The following is a 17,456-nucleotide window of genomic DNA, read 5'->3' on the forward strand; positions in this document are numbered from 1 at the left end:
TAGGGAATGGCTATATTAAGTCACTGAGTTTGTTTCGGGGAATGTTTTGGAGGAGGTGACCCGTGTTCTTGGGTTCAGCGTACTGTAAGCTGTTTGTGTTATTCTTTTCCATTACTACTGAATGTAGCTGATCCAAACACACAAATCACTTTTGATTTAGCAATTGTTGGAGATGTTTTTGAGCCTGTCTCAAATGCATTTGGCCGGTCTTGAATATTTCTTGCATTCAGCTTAAAAACCACAGTTAACGTTGCAAGGAAATATGTAACTGCATGTGTTTTTAATAACAAGTGAAAGGGTTTACAGTATGATATACACATTGTTATGGTATTTGTTCATTTAAAGGAGACACATGATGCAAAATTAAACCATGTTTGAGTAATTAATTATGCTCATTTTGGTAATTTCTTCTGCAACTAAGTGCTATTCTGGATTTTGTTGCTTCACAGAAGGAACACAAAACTGTCCACATTTGTCATCCTCATGATCAACATTGGGCCTCAAAGGGTCTTTATCACATGCTGTTAGTAAAAGTGAAAGCTTGTTTTTATGACTTTATCACCGTTGCCATTCCCACTACTGCTTGCAGACAGTGCTCCAGGCCAGGCCTATTTGAAAGCATGACCAGCCAATTCTCTCACACTTTACTGGTATTATTTGATGTGTCCATTCACTTGAGGTTCTATTTTAATTTATATTTAAATATAGGCACAGCTCCAAACAGCTGATTGCCAACTAAGAGTCACATGAGAATGGTCTGTACATTTGTTTAGAGCTCAGTCACCCAGGAGGAGCTTGGAGTAGAGCCACTGCTCCCACACGTCGAAAGGAGCTAGATGAGGTGTGTCGGGCATCTGTTTGGTCACCTCGCTCGAGAGGTGTTTCGGGCATGTCCCATTGGAAGGAGGCCTCGTGGAAGACCCAGGATACGCGAGAGGGGCTTTGTCTCTGAGCTGGTGTCGCCTCGGGATCATCCCAGAACAGCTGGAGGAAGTGTCTGTGGCTAGAGAAGTCTAGGCTGCTGGCACCATAAAGCGGAAGAAAATGGATGGATATTTTTAAGCTTCAACGAAATATACTGTATGCCCACTTTAATGCATATTTCAAAAGTAAAAAAAACTCTCCATTGAAATTTGAGTCATAAACTTAAATGGGGCCCTTTGAGGCAACATACTCAAAAAGCATTCACAGCTTTCTGCTACTTACCACAATAACTCAAGTTAGATGTTGTTACATTTTGACTTTATCACTATTTTGCTGTCACTGATTATCTCCCAATTAAAAGTATTACTGTGTGCGAGCCAGAGCCAGATCAAGTTGTTAAGTATGATCTGGTAAAATATTTGACCACCAAGCAATAAAGTCTAAATCCCAAAATACCTAACTTCAATGCGCTACTAAATTAAATTATCCCTATTTAAAATGAATAAAGTCTGAAATTGCAAATGACCCTGAGTGCCACCTGAAAAACCCCCAACAACCACCAGTGGCACACGTACCACCGTTTGAGAACCTCTTCATTCATGACGTGGACCTCCATCGCTGTCCTAATGTCGCATTACACACCATCAATCCGTCGCCGTCACTGCACTCCGTATTCAGGAGTCAAGCCTCTCATTTTCCTCCGAGCGACTCCCACTGGACCACATAACGGCATGCTCTCTGGCCACGCTGCAGTGTAGGTCCGTGTGCACGAAATCCCCAAAGTCGACATGTTTAAAGAGCCTATAGCAACCACCACAAACAGATTAACACCATGAGCAGAGGCTTGACAGGTCTGGTAGGACAAAGTAATGACCAGCAAACAATAGATCCCCCCCCCCCGCACTGGCTCTGTGTTGGGTGGGAATGGACAATGGCGCTGAAATGATTGGTGGTTTCAGTCATTTTCGTCCCACTGCATGCGAGTTTGTTTGCGCCCATATAAGCAAGAAACTAGACAAGGGGCACCAGGATAACCATCTTGTGGGTGGAAGAAAACTTAAAACACAAACTGATGATGACATTTACTCTGCCCCTAAGAGAACTTTGGGGCTTTTTGCGTAGGGTGACTTGTTCAGAGCACGTGTAGCAGCAAAGTGCATTGTTGCAGCGTGTTTTCTAGTAAAGTTATTCAGGACATTCTGGTTTCCTGAACTCAGCAGCCTTTCACCTCAGCTTCACCCTGGATCTGCTGCAGCGACACTCGATTTACAGAGCTCTGCAGAAACTATGAGTCACAGGCTGATAATTGTATGAATCAACTATTGTATGTCGTTCATATTTTGAGCACATCTTCATTTGTTTACGCAAGTTTGTTACAGTGGGAGTATTTGTGTGAGCTATGTGCGCTATTGAACGAGCTGAGAGCAGCGTTTTTAGGATAATGATGGGTGTCACCAATAACAGGGTAAACCCCTCCATACTGGATTGGTTTATTTCCAGCCGGCTGCTAATTTTTGTTAGTCACTGACAAAGCCTCTTGTGGTGAGAGTCAAAGTAACCCAGTACAGATGATTGCCCACAATCATGGGTAGTATCAGTATCATTTTCAGTGGCAGAAAGAAGAAGAAAAATGTTTGCTTGTAGTTATGATTTTTGTTATGTGGCTTTCGAGATGGATTTATTATTATTTTTTAATAGAAAACATATAAATAATAATAATAATACTAAAACTTTTTGCATGGGCATTTTCCAAATAAACCAAGCTCCAATTCTTTGACTTTATGAGCTACAAATCTTTGTGGCTTGATCTGGAGCCTGCACTTGTGGCCACTTTGGTCACTGTAAACGACATGCAATTACATTCATATTAAAAGACAAATGATTGTTTTATTTCCGTCTGGTCGCTCTTTAGATTTCCTATGGATTTGCAGCTTGACAAAATGGTGCCATGAATAAAGTATAGAAGCCACATCCAAAAGCCTGGTTTGGAACAGATGCATTTATAATGTAAGACAGTAACATACTTACTGCAGGATGTCTCTGAGTGATAAATTAGCCAATAAATCTTGATTATTAGGGTAATATGTGTGTTGTGACCTCAGCGTGTCTGAAAGAACAGAGGAGGCCTTTGTAATTCTAAGAGCGAACTGAAGCCCACACAGGAAAGAAGGGAAGAGGAACTACACACCAACAGTCCATATCTTTGCCTGTTTGGCGTCTGTCCCATCCTGAGTCTCCCGATTAGACCTCTCCTTCCATCTTACAGCTGTAAATTTAGCTACGCACATACCAGCTGCTGAATATGGGAATGTCAGTAACATGTGTGGAAAGCACTGTCAGCGCCATCCACCAAACGCAAGTGGGATGCCAATTTTCCCTCAGGAAGCCCAGTGACTCAGTTGTGGTTTCACATTGTTTGCGAGTGCATATAAAAACTGTGTCCATTTGTGTCTGTATTTTCAGGCAATTACAAAATACTGAATACAAACCTTAAGGAGATATTTTACGATGCTTTGGACAGGCATCACAAACCCACGCCCAAAATGTAAAGTCTAAGGGGATCGCGTGAGGGTGCAGTGAAAATAGCAAATCACCCAAACATGATAAAGTTTGTAGGATTTATTCCCTGGACATTGGACTCTAAGACCAAAGTAAGCACTGTCAAAGTATTTTTGTCCAGGACAGTAGTGAAGCTGGGAATAGAAGCAGAGGCAACGCTCCTTGCATGTCACCTAACCTAACCTCTAAGCCATGCACAGCAAAAGATTTTGTGTGTGAGATTGCTATTTTGCTGCAGCAGAATAATGACAAAAACACAAAATGTCTTAGGAAGAGCACAGTATATGTTGCATATAATTTTATCCAAATCAATTGGATTTTTTTTTTTTTTTGGACAATATTCCTTTTCTAGCGCACACTAGCGTGCTTCTTCTATCAGTTTTCCCCTCCAGATCTGAGTATAATTGTCGGGGCGTATCCGGGTGAAAACTGAAATAGTTTATCATATTTTTCAGTTTTGCTGTTATTTGTGTGTAATGCAGATCTGAGCCGTGTATGAGTGATCTCATTCTGTGATTGTGAGAACCGCCCTTTGGGATTCCCCCAAATCCACTGTGTTTGTAGGGCCCTGCATCCACACATGTGTTTGTTGCTGTGCCACAGTCTGAGGTAATGGCCATCCTGCATGGGGACAGCTCATCCACGAGTGCAGGGTGGTCCTGGGGCTTTGGGCAGTGACAATAGGAGAGAAATGGATGAACAGCCAGCAGACATAATGTTTAGTGATGCTACACTGAGAATTCAGTGCGCTGCTGACGTTAGCTCGCGAGTGCTCATTGAGGAGCTCAGTTTTTACAGCTGTGAGACCTGGCAAGGTGATCCTCTTTACTGTTTATTCAAATACATTTTAATCTCATTTGATCTCACGGGAGTCCATTTATCACATACAAAGTGAAGTTTGAAGTAGAAAGCGGATGTGCAGAGGGTAAGGTATTGGCCCGAGTGGTCTGAGTGACTCATCTGGGTTCAAAATCAACAGTTTAGCGATGCTGGTGAGCAGACAGGAAAGGATCGGTATCCCTGGGCCCGCTGGGAGCTATGTGGGTGTCATGTGTGCCAAACATGTGTTTGTGTTATGCACTTTGGGTGTAGTGTGGATAAACGGTTTCCCACTTTGAAGCTCTGGGAACCAAAAGCCCGCTCTCCTGCACCTGCCCCCTTCTTCCCCTGCCGGACCCAACCTGCCCGTATTCTCCGATTGTCTGTCACACCAGTACAACTGTTGTGCATTATGTAGGCACCAAAATCATGCAGTCTCATATCAGGGCATCTGGAAGAGACCTATTTATGACATGAAATGACCTGAAACCTTTTGTCAATTAAAAAAAAAACTTACAAGCTGATACTAATTAATAAAAGGCATATATGTATCATTAATGAAGTGCTATGTTAAATGTAATTAAGATATGAAAGCTTTAATATACACCCATACCTTATTTATTTACATAATACAGAGAATAATCACTGAAGATGAACATAAAACACCACAGGCAAACAAAATTATACATTTAGACTAAGACATAACTCCTGTCACGTTACCACATGTTTTGGTACCAGATATTGCTTCCATCTGTCTCAGAATCACAACATTATGATGATAATTATAATTTGTGCTGTAACCCACACCCTCTGTGATTAGACATTGAGAGAAAAAAAAAGAGCAAAAATCCCCTTTCCATAGGATAAGACTGGGAGTAGACACATGGATGTGCTGACATACGCCTTTATCAGCACATTCAGTAAAGTATGAGGACTCTGCAGCAAGTCTGGAGTTTTATTTAGATTACTTTCAGATAACTTTCACCTCACTCCGTCTTCCTGACTTCCCTTTCATGAACTGAATGAACTGCTATAGCCTGATCCAGGTACTACTAGTGATGTGACCATAACCTACTGGCTCTTTTGAACGGCTCAAACCAGATCTCAATTTGCGAGTCGTTTTCTTTTCTTTTTTTCCAGGCAATTTTACCTAGAACTCTCCCGAACAAACAAAAGAATCAGTCCAACAATGGAGCAGGCAACACAAGTGAAAGCTTTTTGCACTAAAGTCAAAGCTAAATGCACTAAAAAGATGATTAAAATAAAAAAAGTGTGCCTTGTATCGATCGTGTCTTAGATATTGTGAGTTCACTGGCTGGCATTGTTAGAATTTTATATTAAAAAGCTCCAGTCTTTTGAAATGAATGGATCCCACAGACTCGGACGTATCACCATCAAGTACTAGTGGTGGAGCCTGGTTTAGTCCAGATTAATGTCCTAATTGGACCAGGATTTGTCCTGCCTTAAAAAAGAACTAAGTAACCTAATACATCCTGTATGTAGTCCCTCTGGGGTTAATACAAATGTTAATAGGATGATTGGGGGGTCTTTCATATCCCCCTGATGTCTCTGGCCAGAAAACCACGATTGCAACTTTCCTGCCTCCGGGTCGGAGTCACCAATACACACTAATGTAATTACGAAGAAGAAGCTAGTGGACTCTCCCTTTGTCTTTTCCGTCAGCGTAGTGTTTACTCTCACGGACAATTAATGAGTAAAAAAAACACAACATGCTACGATCCCTGTAGTGGCGCTTGTGGCCTCTAGGTGCATGAGTTACTTAGTTCTGCTTTAACACTGATCATACTTATTTATGTTTTAGTCCGGTTGTAGAGTCTGATGATTTCAGTCTATGTTTAGTTTAGTTTAGTCTGAATTAGTAACAACCTATGTACAATTAGATATTAGGTCTAGAGAGAGAGAAAAAACATCCCTATGTGGGGCAGCAGGAGAAGCCCTTAAGAAGTCTAATAAAAAATGTGCAGAGAGGGCGAGCCCTGATGAAGACCATGACAGGTCGAAATGCTTAGCACTTTCAATAACCTTCAGAGTCTCTCAGTTCTTCTCTTGCCCTCTTGGTACATTTATTATTCACCTTCTTAAGGGCTTTTCCTGCTGCCCCTCTAAAGATTTATCATATTTTGGGACTGAGGGAATTGGGGAATTAACCTTAAAAAGCATAATCAAAGAAATAAAAAAAAATGTAAATATGCAGGCAGTTAATATGTACATGCTAAATTTGCTAAAAGAGATGTAATAAGGAATGACTATCGCGTTACCTGAACTCCATTTACTGCCATACAATCCCAATAAAAAAATCTTATCAATGCATTCTCTATCATAAGTGAAACTCTTAGTCTATATCTGAGCATGGGATTCAGATTGTTCCACCCAGACTTATCTCCGGGGAGGTAAACCATCAAAACGAAAAGGTAATTTGTCAGTTTTCAAAATATTGTCTTACACAGTCTTACATTGAGTTGTGGTACTCTCACTGTTTCCTTTAATCTACAAATAGAGGTTTTGCCAGATGACATCAGCAGGGCCCCTGACATGACTTCATATCAGTGGAAGGGGATTTCAGCTCCCCCACAATAGGAACACCACCCTCTGTGCTCTGCTCTCTGTGTGTTAGGTGAAAAAAAAAATCCAACTCTGCAGCGAAGTAAAACAATTTATAGAGGTATTGCTTTAAAATTCTGTCCGCGCCGAAGTCCACTCTTGAGTAATATCACTTGTTGTCCGCATTTTCAAACACAGTGTTTACTAAAGCGATGGTGTAACACATGCAAAATAGTTTATGAGCCTGTTTCTCCCAGGACAAATTATGCATTTGCAGATAGTGTCTTTGTGCATTGTGCAACATCAGGGTTTCTACAGGTGGCAGCACGTTAACTGGTATACTTTTTAATGCCATTTTTTAAGGCCTAAATACCATTTTTAAGGCTACAAATGCAAAAAAACATGGCACATTTCATTTAGTGAGATTCATTCAATCAAAGAGGGGACATGTTGATATTCAAAAATAAATTGGACACAACTTTTGAGCAAAAAATGTGCCAGAACTACAGCTGAATTTGAAATGTATGCTTCATGCCAGTCTGAATCCAATTTAAAGGGGCTAGATGCAAGTTGGCCATTTTATACTCACTACCGTCACCTCAGGTCATATGTGTAGCTGCACCTTCTATATTAAGCTCGTGCATGACGGCACTTCAGACCCGAAATAACAATTTTTGAGTGACAGAGCAGGATTTTAGGCAGTTGTGGTGAATAGGTCTGGGCCTTCATTTTGGCATAATACATTGATGACATTTAATGCTCTGTACTGCCCCGCGGAAACCCTGAACATAGTGTGTGAACATGGACTTTTCAGGTGAATTAATACTCTGCAGTGGTTAGAGTTATCAAAATAAATATCGATATACTGAGTTACTAATTGATACTAAAACTAACTCATTTGAGGAAGCACCAGTATGTGGTATATTCATGAAAATTGCAGCTTGTTATAGTTGAAAAGCAGGTAAAAGCCAAAATCACATAGAACTCATTTAGAACTTTGATAGATAGCTTATTCTTTTCTTACTCTTTGTTAATTAAAAACATTTTTTTTTCCCGTTTCCATTCGTCAATTGTATCAAAATTGAGTTAAGATTTATTCCCCCGAAACCACTAGTTGTTGCTGTTGATCCTTCCCTTAAACTAAAAGAACCTGTCCCTTTGGGGAACACCTATGACAGAGAAAGAAGTCCATGAGCCTGTTGATAGTCACCACTGCATTGACCGAGGATATCTCGAAGAAAATCCATGTCAAAGTGAGGGAAGTTAGACATCAGCCGCATCAAGGCCCAGTCAAAGTCTTCTTCTGAGGCTGGAAGAAAAAGGGAAGAATAAGAGTGCTTTATTTTATCTATCACCCCTACATTTCAACAGGACATTAAAGGAATAGGCCACCGTTTTAAAACACTGAGATATGTTCTTACCTTAGCTTAGACGAGTTGATGCGTAGCTGTCTGGTCTTTACGCATGCCCTCAGTCACGTAAACAGAGCACAGACGGCGTTGGCATTTAGCCTCTCCTCCTCTCCTCTATGGATAGTATAGTTACACGAAATTAAAACATGTCAATTTTCTAAGCGGATAAAAACGTGTACTATATTGCCAGGCGTAATAACACCAGGAGCACTTCGATGTCTGCGCAGTAAAGTCGAAGTGCTCCTAAGATGTTATTACGCCTTACAATATAGTTCCCCTTAGAAAATCAACATGTTGTGTAACTATACTTGGATCATGTAAAGGCTCATGTAACTGTATTTAAATAGGGAAAACGTGGAAGAGCTTGGTCGCTGCTAACTTCACTCCCGTTTGGGTCCATAGAGAAGAGGAGGAGAGGCTATATGCTAACGCCGTCTGTGCTCTGTTTACGTGACTGAGGGCACACGTAAAGACCAGACAGCTACGCATCAACTCGTCTAAGCTAAGGTAAGAACATATCTCAGTATTTAAAAATGGTAACCTATTCCTTTAATACCCTCTCACTAGCATCATGAAGCAGCAACAAACATTCAATCACACTAAAGTTACACAACGCTCTGAGTCTGTTCATTGCAGATTGAAAATTAACCTTGACTGGCAAATCCGTAAACAATTATACATTTTAATTATTAAGCAGTAGAGTCAAGACTTCCTTATTGGTGGCACAGTTTTAGAAAAAAATCTGACTGCGAAAAGCTTTTTTGAAACAATGCCACAGTGAATGCTATAATCAAATATTAGAAGAGCCTGTGACCTTTTTTTTGAAGCAACTTTTTTTTTTTTTCATAAGATACTAAGTTGGCTTAATTATTTGCATAAAACAACCAGGAAATTGTTGGCATATTACACTTTGATTGTCATTAAGCTATTTGTAGAGCATCACATAAGGTAAATGCCTGCACTACTTGAATTCAGAAGTGTTTTAAGCTGACCGCTAAAGCATCATCGCCTAATTTTAGCCTCTCTTTCTTGCATTGTGTGTTTAAAGCAGATAGTTTGCGTTCCCAACAAGCTTCGTTGCCCGGAGCTACCGCTTGTAGATGTTACGCATAATGTCCTCGTCTTTGTTCTTACTGCATAAAGCCTTTAATTCATCACAGACTAAACAGCCCGTCACAGCGCGAATGAGCTGGGCCACCGGTGTCACTGATCTGACTTGGGCTCGGTTAACCAGCTGCGGGCCACAGTATGAGTGAGAAGGCGTGAGAAAAAGTCAATTGTAGCGCTAATTATGTACTGTACCTGTGTTTGGCTCATCCTCTCCGGCTGCGTGTCCAGCGCTGCGAGGGCCTGGACTCACCCGAGGGCGAGAGGAAGACTCCTGGTCAAGTGACTCAGAGGGAGAAGATGACGATGCACCGCTCATGTTTGAAGCTCTCATCTGACGCTCTATGTTGTCCAGGAATTCTGCGTTTTTTCTGTAACGCAATCACGACACAACAATTATTTTGTGTTAGAAATTCACTTATTCACATGCCTTTATGTTGAGGTTATGTGCATGCTTTATACAGAGCCCAAATGCAGATGCTTATATCATCAGTGACATAAGCTGGAGGCAGGAAGTGATCAAGAGAAATAAGATTAAACTAAAACTAGCAATAGAGTTTCGGGAAATTCCACAGTTACCATGGAGATCCGCCATCTTTGCAGCTGTTAGCATACATTTCCATAGACTAACATTAGCTAAAAACAGTATAAAAAGTGGAGAAAATAGCTGTGGAACAACTCAGTTAGCTGCTGAGTTACTGCTCGTAACTCCATTTGTTTACAATTGCTGCTAATCCCATAATGCTTAGCGATTATTGTAAGTGAAAACTAGAACTAAAAAAAAAGTCCTGTTGTGCAAGAACAAGAGGAATGACATTTGAGACGATAAAATAAGGTTTATCTGATGTTTCCAACAAAATGTTTGTTAAATGTGACGTCACGACTTCCGCTTCCGAGTAGACATTTGTTCATCGTTACTATAACAACAGCTGCAATGGAAATAGATAGGACTCTAGCTCCCCGCCTCCAGCTAAGCCCGAAATGTTTACAAACAATTAGAGGGTCTATTGTAATTCGGATAATATTTGCGATTTACTAAATGTTTTGAAGTCAGTTCACAGAGCACGTTTCAACCAAAGGAGCAGTTGAGAGAAGACTAAAATGTGAGGTATAAAACTAATTCAACAGTCAAGTTCAAGAGGTTCAAAATACAGAGTTAGTGGATTTTTACACATGATAAAACGTAGCTTTAGAAAATGATGAGCACTTGCTTTAAAACATTAAAAATTAACGTTTGTGACGGCTCCAAGTCATCCAGGAATTTTCCATTGCAGTAGAATTTCAAATATCAGTGACTGGACCGGGTTGATTGAGCTTCTATCTTCAGAAGTTTCTCCACGTGCTTGTCTTCAGAGGCAAAACCAGGCAACAATATTTGAAAATCTCTACTGAAATAATAGGCAATTTCATCCTATTACCTTTACATGCTAAAACTAAAAGTGCTGTCCACAATTTCAATGATACTTGATGTAATTTACAAGTTAAAATAAAGGCCACACAAAAAAAAAAAAAAAAAATCCACAACTGGCAGCTAAATTATTTCAATTCCTTTCTTTGCCAACTCATTATGCAATAACTGCTTCCAACGAATCCACACCTATAATACCTTTCACTTTTTAAATGAACTCCAGACAATAGATTTGATTGTCAACATGTCTAGATTCATATTTTCGATGACAGAAGTGTTGACATTTGCTTGAGCTGAGAACTTGTTATGAGCTTCTCGGAAATTACCTCTTCTGATCCTGTTGTATCGCTTCCAAATTCTTTGTAAGCGCAGTTGGCACGTCTCGCTGAGAAAAACAAACACACACACACAAAAAAGTTACTATGCAATGATATTGTGATCGTGCAAGTTTATAAATAACAATCCGCATTCAACGTTTGCTTCAATCAACGCCTGTGGGAAATGTGTAACTGAGCTAAATATGAGGCGCGGTGGCGAAGCGGTTACGTGTCGTCGGCGTAGGCTTCCACCAGGTGCTCCTCTACAAAAATATGTACAAAACTATCCTCTATGGGGCCAGGACTCTACTGAACAAGAGATTCTGAACTCTATGAAGTCTATTAATAATATTAAAGTTGCATTAAGGAACTTTCTAAGCGGAAAAAAAAAAGAAGAAAAAAAAACTTTTAGTGATTCAGCGGCTGTGTGAGTGGTTAGCATGGGGCCTTGATGATCCAGGACCAATTGTTTTTTTTAGAGTTTCTGGTAGGTTTTCTGGATGGAACGTATGCATAACCATGAAGATGGTGCCATCAGCAAAGGAAACCTACCAGAAACAGAGGCCACTGTGATGAAAAGTAAAGGTGCCATGCAAACCACCCACACACTCGCTAAAGGGTTAAATACACAGTCATATCAAGGGGTTTTTCTTATAAAAAGTTCCATAATGGACCTTTAATGCACACTGTACACTTCAGCGGCTGCTCAAGATCAGTCAAAAAAAGAAGAATAACATGGTGTAAATGGATTATGAGTTTGGTGGTGAATGAAGACTAAAAACAAGATGGAAAAAATAACAAATTTCAGTATTTCAAAATGTTTGTAGAGGACTCAACTAAAGAGCTGTGTAACAAGACCCAATGGGGGGAAGATATTTTGTGTTTACAAAGGACATACAATTTTACGATTTGGAAACGATTTCCAAACAATAGATTTCCACTTGGCTTGCAGTTATTTGTGCAGCCGCACTGTCCACAAATCATTAAAGTCAAACCATACGTCTAAACAGAGTGTACTACACGAGGCGGTAATGTATGTAGCATGTACGAGGTAGTTATTGTACATGCTATGAAAGTGTATCAAACATAAGACAATTACATTATGTCACAACACAAACAAAAGGCACAGTTCTTCAGTTACAACATTTGGCATACATATCTCAAAAAAAGGTTTCATTTTCCACTCGATTACGTCTTAAGGTCAGCAGGTTGCTTTTTTAGCAGCACCGAGGGAAGAAGAAACAGGAAAGCACCGCCCACCTGCGGCAGCTTAACAGAAAATCTCCCATTTACACAATAGACACTGAACACACAGAGAGATCCATGAGTCTTATGAAGCATTACTGAAAGAACAACACATCCCAGAGTCCTGCTCCCAACCACATCAAGAGGCCTGACTTCTGCTGCCCCTCGCCCCAAACATGCTTTTATCTCTTCCTCATCTGGGACGTCCTACTGAGACCAGGCCCTGCCCCGACAAAGGAGAGAGAAGATGAAGAGAGGAAAAAGGAGGAATTCAGGAGAAGAAAGACCCAAAAAGTAACCATGGTAACTGGATATTGCAAGTTCTTTACGTTATAGCCATGGGTCTATTTAACGTCTTTTGAATGGTTACAAGCTCTCAAAATTGCATCCATACCAGGAATAATTAATGTGACAGAAACTCTACTCTCTGACTAGGGTTTATACAAAGTATCACACGATAAAAAAACAATAAAAAAACAACAATTAAACAACAAGAAAAGCAAACGCTTCCCCTGTCCACTGAGGAAGCTGGCCTCACTTTCACACCAGATGAAATAACACTAGTCTGAATAAAGTGTCAATGTGCTGTTTCCTGTAACAGCTCGTCATTCGCAGTAGGACAGGTGACATCAGCAGCAGACGCCGTGCTTCCAACAGCTTCACTAATACAGGTTATACCGCTCCACTAAATCTAAGCACATTGATGTTATGTCTCTTCGCTTGTAATGTGAACTCTGGGAAGTCCCTTGCACTGTTGGCCTTCCCCGTGTTCCCTCTGTGAAGAAGCAGACAGACTGACCGAGAGAGAAAGGCTTAGTGTAGTGAGTTATCAACTTTTCACACATAGTTCCCACCCGAGAAAATGGATGGCTTTTAAAAGTACAGTTTACTGTCAAAGGGCTTTAGCACAATTAATCTGTGATCAGAGGTTTGTTGGCTAGCCGAAATATTTATTCAGGTAAGAGTAATGTAGCTTTACAAGGTATTAAGTAGTCATCTCTATAAATAATGAAGCAAGTACTGAGACTAAAACCAGGACAATACCATCTAAAGCACAAATTGTGGGAAAAGCTGCTGCGAACAACCTGAAGAAGTCTGCGCTCTACTGGTGAGACACAAACCACATTATGAGTGAGCAGTAAAAGCAATGTATACAGTAACAGTACAGTCTGAAGTTGCACACAGAGAGGATTATGGGTCTCTTAACATACTTTTACTCAGCTGTGAACAGTGGGCCCCAGCCCTGACCAGAACAAATAATAAGCAAACCTATTGAGCTTAACACCAGCCTAATACAAGAGCACATTTGGGGGATAAAACTCGGAGATATTTACTTAGAAAACAGCTCTCAAATTCAGGCATATCACATTGAATTACAGCTACGCCTCTGTTTCCGACCCAGCCACAAAAGCTATGGGGCTTGACACTGAACTCTAAGACCAGTCAAACAAGTACCGAGACATTTCCTCTGAAGCAGACACAACTACTACTGTAGATAATTACAGATTTGCAGACATAACTTTATAATGGCCTACATACAGTGTTAGGGATGGGTGCTGGGGCACTTCTGGATGAGGAGGCCTTTGTCTCAAACTTCTGCAGGAATTTGTCAGTTGCCCTGCAACAAAAACATATATTAATAACAAAAAAAAAGTATAGATAAAAGTGGTTATGTTGAAATTAGATGCAATAATAATCAATTGATCAATTGAATTGAATGCTTGTTCTGTATGTGGGGTTCAGTGGCACTGTCTGTTTGAAGGTAGTCAGTTGGATACGTTCCAAACCACGTGGGCCTTCTGTGTGGAGTTTGCATGTTCTCAGAGTTTCCTCCAGATACTCCGGCTTTCCCCATCAATCCAAAGCATAAACAACAGGCCACAAGACAGTCCTGACCAAAGCAAGCACACGATTTGGAAATGGGTCTCCGGGCACTGCACTATGGTCTCCCCCTGTTTCCCCAGTGACGGCACTGAAGGGTGGGTCAAGAGAGGGTCAGAGGAAAGATTTCCTTATAGATGCTTGATGCTGTATTCATGGATAAAAGACACCTAACCCCCATTGCCCATTCCAATAATGTACAAGGACGAGCATCAAACATGTAAATCTACCAACTCACTGTGCAACTGCTTTACTGTGCAACAAAAAAACAAAAACAAAACACTCTATAGATAAAGATTTATTGAAAGAACTTTGTGCATAACTATTCTACCCCTTTTCTCAAAGCATTCATTGTTTCTCCTTCGTCTAGCCTCATGTTGGCTTACTGTCTCCTGCTTTTGTTTTCCTTGTACAAAATCCAAAGATGTTCCTTGACCTTAACAACTCATTTCCCTCAGAATCTACCACATGCTGTAATCTAATAACATATGACAGAATGACAAGCTGGCCTGGCCAATAGGAAATGTGTCTTATGCCGATACAAACTTGTTTTAAGGATATTCATTCACCTCAAAGTCTATGTGTTGAAGGCAAGCACAATGTATCAGTATTTCTCTGTTACGGATGTATCCTGGTTTGGGACTGCCACAAATAAAACTACAGTGGCTTGTGCCCCCTCATGGCTACATTACAGCAGTGCAAAGAAGTGGATTCATGTATACGGTTTTTGCATTTTTAGCAGCATTATGTTGCAAAAACAATTGAAATGACTATTCCAAGAACTCCTTTTACTGAGAAGTAAATGTAGTATGTCCATGTACCCAATGCTCCCTAGTTACCGCTGTCACCATTGATATTTGTGGATGGCATATTGTGCAATCACACAATGGCTCCACAAATAATTACAGGTCATCAAATACTGGACGTGATATGATGCAACTTGCACTGTGAACCTCAGCTCCAGAGGAGAAAGAATGCCTCAGACAGGGATGTAATGAGGAATAAAAGGTTTTTAGTGCCACCTTGCGTGATCCCATTGAAACTGCTCCCTCCTCGCTTTTTCTTGCTGTTGCCTTTTCTGCTCCAGTCGCTCAGCCTAGGAACATACAGAGAGAAAGGCTGATGATTTGCATATTGACTTGGTTGGTTTTCTCATAGATGGCCTTATAATAATCATTTGGTATTTACAAGTTAGACTAGACAAACTAATAATGTGTGGATTGTTTGATTGCCGGCTTACAAAATAGGAGCAGCCTGTCAATCATTTTAATGTGAAATACAACATGCTCCAGAGTCATCAGTGAGAAGGCTATTCAGAGACTCTGCTGCCATCTTGCGGCCAACGGTGGCACTACAATGTTTAGCAAAACAAAAACTGAAACTTATCTCCAGAGGTGGGAGTATCTTAATCAACCATTGACCCAAATAGGTACTCAAGTAAAAATAAAAAAGTACTTTGTGAAAATGTACCAGAGTAGTGAGTAACTGTTTGACATGGTTTATGAAGGTTTATATGTTGACGTAACAGGACAGACAACTCGGCTAAATAATGCTCCATAAAAATTACATACAGTATGTTTTGCTAATTATAGATTTACTCACAGAAAGAGGAGCCAAATGTTTTATTCAAGTGAGTCTACTGTTACCTCAAAAGGCCACTCACACAGAATTAAAAAGCAATGTGTGATAAAAGTATACACCAAGAGGTACAGTTACCTCAGAAAGTGAATGTAACTGACCACTACCCGCCCCTGTTTATGTGTGAAATAATACATACAATATACACACTGGTGTTTGTACTAAACATGTTTCTTGGTGCATGCAACCCTTACCTTTTCTCTTTGTATGTCTTTCATTTTCTGTATTTCCATCTCCTCCTCTGCTTTCAATCTCTTCATTTCCTCTTCTCTCTTAAGCTGCACACAAAATGCAAAATATCAATTATCGAACACAGCATTGATAGTTTGTGACTTGTGAATATTATGAATGTCTTTTATAATTAAATTTGATGTACGTTGTTACCACATTGTTACCTTCTTTTGAAGTTTGGAGCAGCCTTGGTCTCTAAATTGCCTCTCACGAGCTTCTGTACGAGTTACACTCCCTCCTAAAACACATGGGTTATGTCTAAGTGTAATGAATATCAAAGCTTTGTTCTGTGTCATAAGAGTAATTTACCAAGTTTCTCTGGATTGATGTGCACAGGGACGGGTTTTTGTGCTTCTTTCAATCTCTGTAAATCATCTTCCTCTTTCTTGGCCACTACAGACAAATATGTCATTTTATTTTAATTTACTTACGGAGTAAATAGGGGTAAACATTACACGTTTAACTTACTTTCTCTTAACTTGTTTCTCTTAGACGCATCGGGTGTGATCATAGTGTATCCACTGAGACTAAAACAGACAGAGCATTGACATAGAACAGTGCACAAATATAATTTGTAATAGAATGCAGTCAATCTGTATAAAATATTGCTTCAATGCGTATAGTAACACATAGGCATTCAAAACTCGAGAGAGAGAACCTGGGTTTAGATTAGAAAGTTTCACTTCATTTTCATTTCCCCATTTGTCCTAACATCAGTTTCTGATCCAGAAACGAAAGTGAAACTCCAACTTTCCCTCTATCCAAAACACAACTCATATCACTGTGACTGAACTAGTATACTGGCCTAAATTGTACTTGATAAATAGGCAAGTAAACGTACATTGGCTTCTTTAATCTATAATATAGATAGGCAAATATGACTTACTATTGTGGTTGTTGAGGTCGGTCAGGAGCGGTCTGGTTAGGGGTGTCAGATGGGGAGTTTGTCGGAGATTGGTTAAGTTGATCTCCTTGTTGCTTGTATGGATCCATCGCAAAAAAATTCTCAAATCAATCTTCAGTATCTGTCAAAGTGTCGGTGCGGGTGTTATCCACGTGCGGTCTCTCTGTCAGCCAAGTGCGTCTGATGGCAGAGCTCGGGTCTGGTCACCAGTTAGTTTGCGCCACCTACTGGATAGCTTTATTATACATATATTACATATTTACATATACATACGATTACAATATTTATTCGAGTTAATTATGGCCTTAATTAATTAATCGCAATAAAGCATTTATTTTAGCGTTATATTTATTTTTCAGAGGTAGGATATTTTTTGATGCTTCACTGTATTTTCCTACATTTTAACTTATTTTAATTTTTAACAACAACGTATCCGTTTTATATAGCGC

At 40.1% G+C, this 17,456-nt stretch overlaps 1 protein-coding gene across 1 annotated transcript; it reads right to left on the reverse strand.

Annotated features, from left to right (window-relative positions):
* Positions 1 to 8,033: 8,033 nt before the first annotated feature.
* Positions 8,034 to 17,206, reverse strand: epsti1 (epithelial stromal interaction 1; the record flags this gene model as incomplete). Its single annotated transcript, XM_079562658.1, has 10 exons — positions 16,990 to 17,206; positions 16,572 to 16,630; positions 16,413 to 16,496; positions 16,268 to 16,341; positions 16,067 to 16,150; positions 15,257 to 15,330; positions 13,893 to 13,971; positions 11,118 to 11,176; positions 9,579 to 9,754; positions 8,034 to 8,173 (listed from the first exon to the last, which is right to left on the reverse strand). Exons 1-10 carry the CDS (start codon positions 17,094 to 17,096, stop codon positions 8,034 to 8,036), a joined length of 936 nt encoding a protein of 311 aa, XP_079418784.1. The 5' UTR covers positions 17,097 to 17,206.
* Positions 17,207 to 17,456: the final 250 nt, after the last annotated feature.

This window comes from Gobius niger, assembly GCF_951799975.1.
Source record: "Gobius niger genome assembly, chromosome: 9".
NCBI lineage: Eukaryota > Metazoa > Chordata > Actinopteri > Gobiiformes > Gobiidae > Gobius > Gobius niger.